Source organism: Austrofundulus limnaeus, unplaced genomic scaffold, assembly GCF_001266775.1.
Source record: "Austrofundulus limnaeus strain Quisiro unplaced genomic scaffold, Austrofundulus_limnaeus-1.0 Scaffold962, whole genome shotgun sequence".
Lineage (NCBI taxonomy): Eukaryota > Metazoa > Chordata > Actinopteri > Cyprinodontiformes > Rivulidae > Austrofundulus > Austrofundulus limnaeus.
The window spans coordinates 150,231-152,452 of NW_013953364.1; the positions used below are offsets into that span (position 1 = coordinate 150,231).

Sequence of the window (2,222 nt, forward strand, 5' to 3'; positions counted from 1 at the left end):
ACCATGTGGACACAGTCAGCAGGGATCTGATTGGCTGCTGCAGGTCTTGTGGTTATCCAGAGGTGAGCAGAGGGAAGCAGGTTCCCCCTGATCAGGTTTGTCAGCAGAACATCTACTGAGGTGGACTCTGTGGTATCAGTCAGGACCTGGTTCCTGTGGAAGTCCAGAGGAAGTCGACTCTCATCCAGACCATCAAGGATGATCAGAACCTTAAACCCTTCAAACCTGGAGATTTCTTTGGTTTTGTTAAAGAARTGATGAACAAGTGCCACCAAACTGAACTTTGTCTCTTTCAGCAAATTCAGCTCTCTGAAAGAAAATGGGAATATGAACTGGATATTTTGGTTAGTTTTGGTGTTAGCCCAGTCCAGAACRAACTTCTGTATCAAGACAGTTTTCCCAATGCCAGCCATCCCCAGTGTCATGACTGTTCTGGTTGGTTGATTTCTGCCAGGTTGGAGTTTAAAGAGGTCTTTTTGTCTGATGGTTGTTTCTGGTCTGTGTGGTTTCCTGGATTTCAGTTCAATCTGTCTGAACTCATGTTCATCATTGACCTCTCCAGTCCCACCCTCTGTGATGTAGAGCTCTGTGTACATCTCATTCAAAAGGGTTGGTTTTACTGCTTTAGAAATCCCTTCAAACATACAYTGGGACTTCTGCTTCAGCGATGATTTGAGTTTACGTTGACAAACTGCAGCTAGAAGTTCTGAGTAAAGAAAAATACAGGATAAACAATAAAACATTGTCTGAATCAAAAAAATTGAATTTCTGCTGTTCCATCTGCTGAGAAGTGAGTAAATATCTCATTTATTCAGCAGATTAAATCTTTAGATATCAACTTACTGCTCTGCAGATGTTCAGCCAGCTCCTCTTGCTTCATTGTTCTCAGGAAGTTCAGAGTGATCTTTACAAACACCTCACGTCTGCTCCTCCTCTGCTCTTCATCGTCACCCTCCAACACATTCTCATTCCCACTCTGACTCACAGAGGATTCTGGGGAAYCTGGMTCCAGAATTTTGCGAAATTTCTTCAGCTCAGTTTTCACAAAAGTGATTATGTGRTCCTCCAGCACCTGGAACAGAATATGAACGAATGACCCATCAGACTGAAATCATTGAGCCAAACATCAGATCCATGTTGGACAAAATGACAGTAAACTACAAAATGCAAAATGGAGACGACTATGAACCCAACAGGTGGAGAAGAAACTTATGTACAAACCATAAATATGGAGTCCAGCTGGGTCTGACACTGTTGAGCAGATTGAGCACCAGGAACCTCTGAGTTCTGCTGGTCCACTCTGTGGAGGAATCATGGAAAATTAGCTGCCATTCTGTCTGTCCACAAGCTCAAAAGGTCCATATGGAGCTGAAGGAATTTTTGTGATAATTAACTGATTTTTAAATAAAGTCTTGTAGAAAAATATACGTTGTTCAAAATGGTATGTCCGAATAAAAGACGAATCCAATGGATTTCTTCTTAAAGCTTTATTCTGAATGTTCTGACTCCAATCAGGTTCGTAGAGCAACTGCAGCACAGGTCTCTCAAGACCTTGGGCTGTACCAAAACAAAACAGACTCTGCTCTAAGCAGAGACTCTGCAACATAATTTCCTTTTACTATAATAATGAATTGACCTTATAATGTACAACTCTTCCTGGTTACACCCATGGAGGTGGTAAATTTTTACGTCAGACGTAGAACATAACTCATTTTTGTTTAGGCTAAAAGAAAGAACACATAAAGACACACACCAACTCTCATTCTGTTTAAACTTAAGACTGCAATGATCAGAAAGTATAATATACAATACTGCACCTAACATTCAGTTAATCAATTATAAAAATTTCTTCAGTCTTATCGTTTACACTTTTTGATCATTTGCAGTCATATGCTTTAAACCAGGGGTGCCCAACCAGTCGGTTGCCCGCGAGCTTGTTCCCAGGTGCCCACGAAGCACAACTTGCTCTAACAGCTGACGACAGCTGTCGTCTGCTGGTTGTGCTCCGGTCAGGAGCTCGCTGAACTTCATTCTAACTCCGGCAGAAGCAGTGGAGGTGGGAGGAGGAGAGCGGAGGGAGCGCGTTCAGGAATGTAAACTCCTCCCGCCTCCCACCTCCACCGCTTCTGCCGGAGTTAGAATGAAGCTCAGAGGAAGGTAGTCTCGCGAGTTTTGGGTGCTGTGAGACAGTGGTCTGAACATGATATTGCGAGACTTTAGGG

At 42.9% G+C, this 2,222-nt stretch overlaps 1 protein-coding gene across 1 annotated transcript in view; it reads right to left on the reverse strand.

The window, feature by feature from the left end:
• Positions 1 to 1,054, reverse strand: part of LOC106533530 (protein NLRC3) — a gene marked incomplete at its 5' end in the record, with an annotated part of 7,200 nt that extends 6,146 nt beyond the window's left edge. Inside the window, 2 exon segments of the mRNA XM_014029872.1 lie at positions 3 to 706; positions 844 to 1,054. Of these exon segments, the coding sequence (XP_013885326.1) occupies positions 3 to 706; positions 844 to 1,054 (915 nt within the window).
• Positions 1,055 to 2,222: the final 1,168 nt, after the last annotated feature.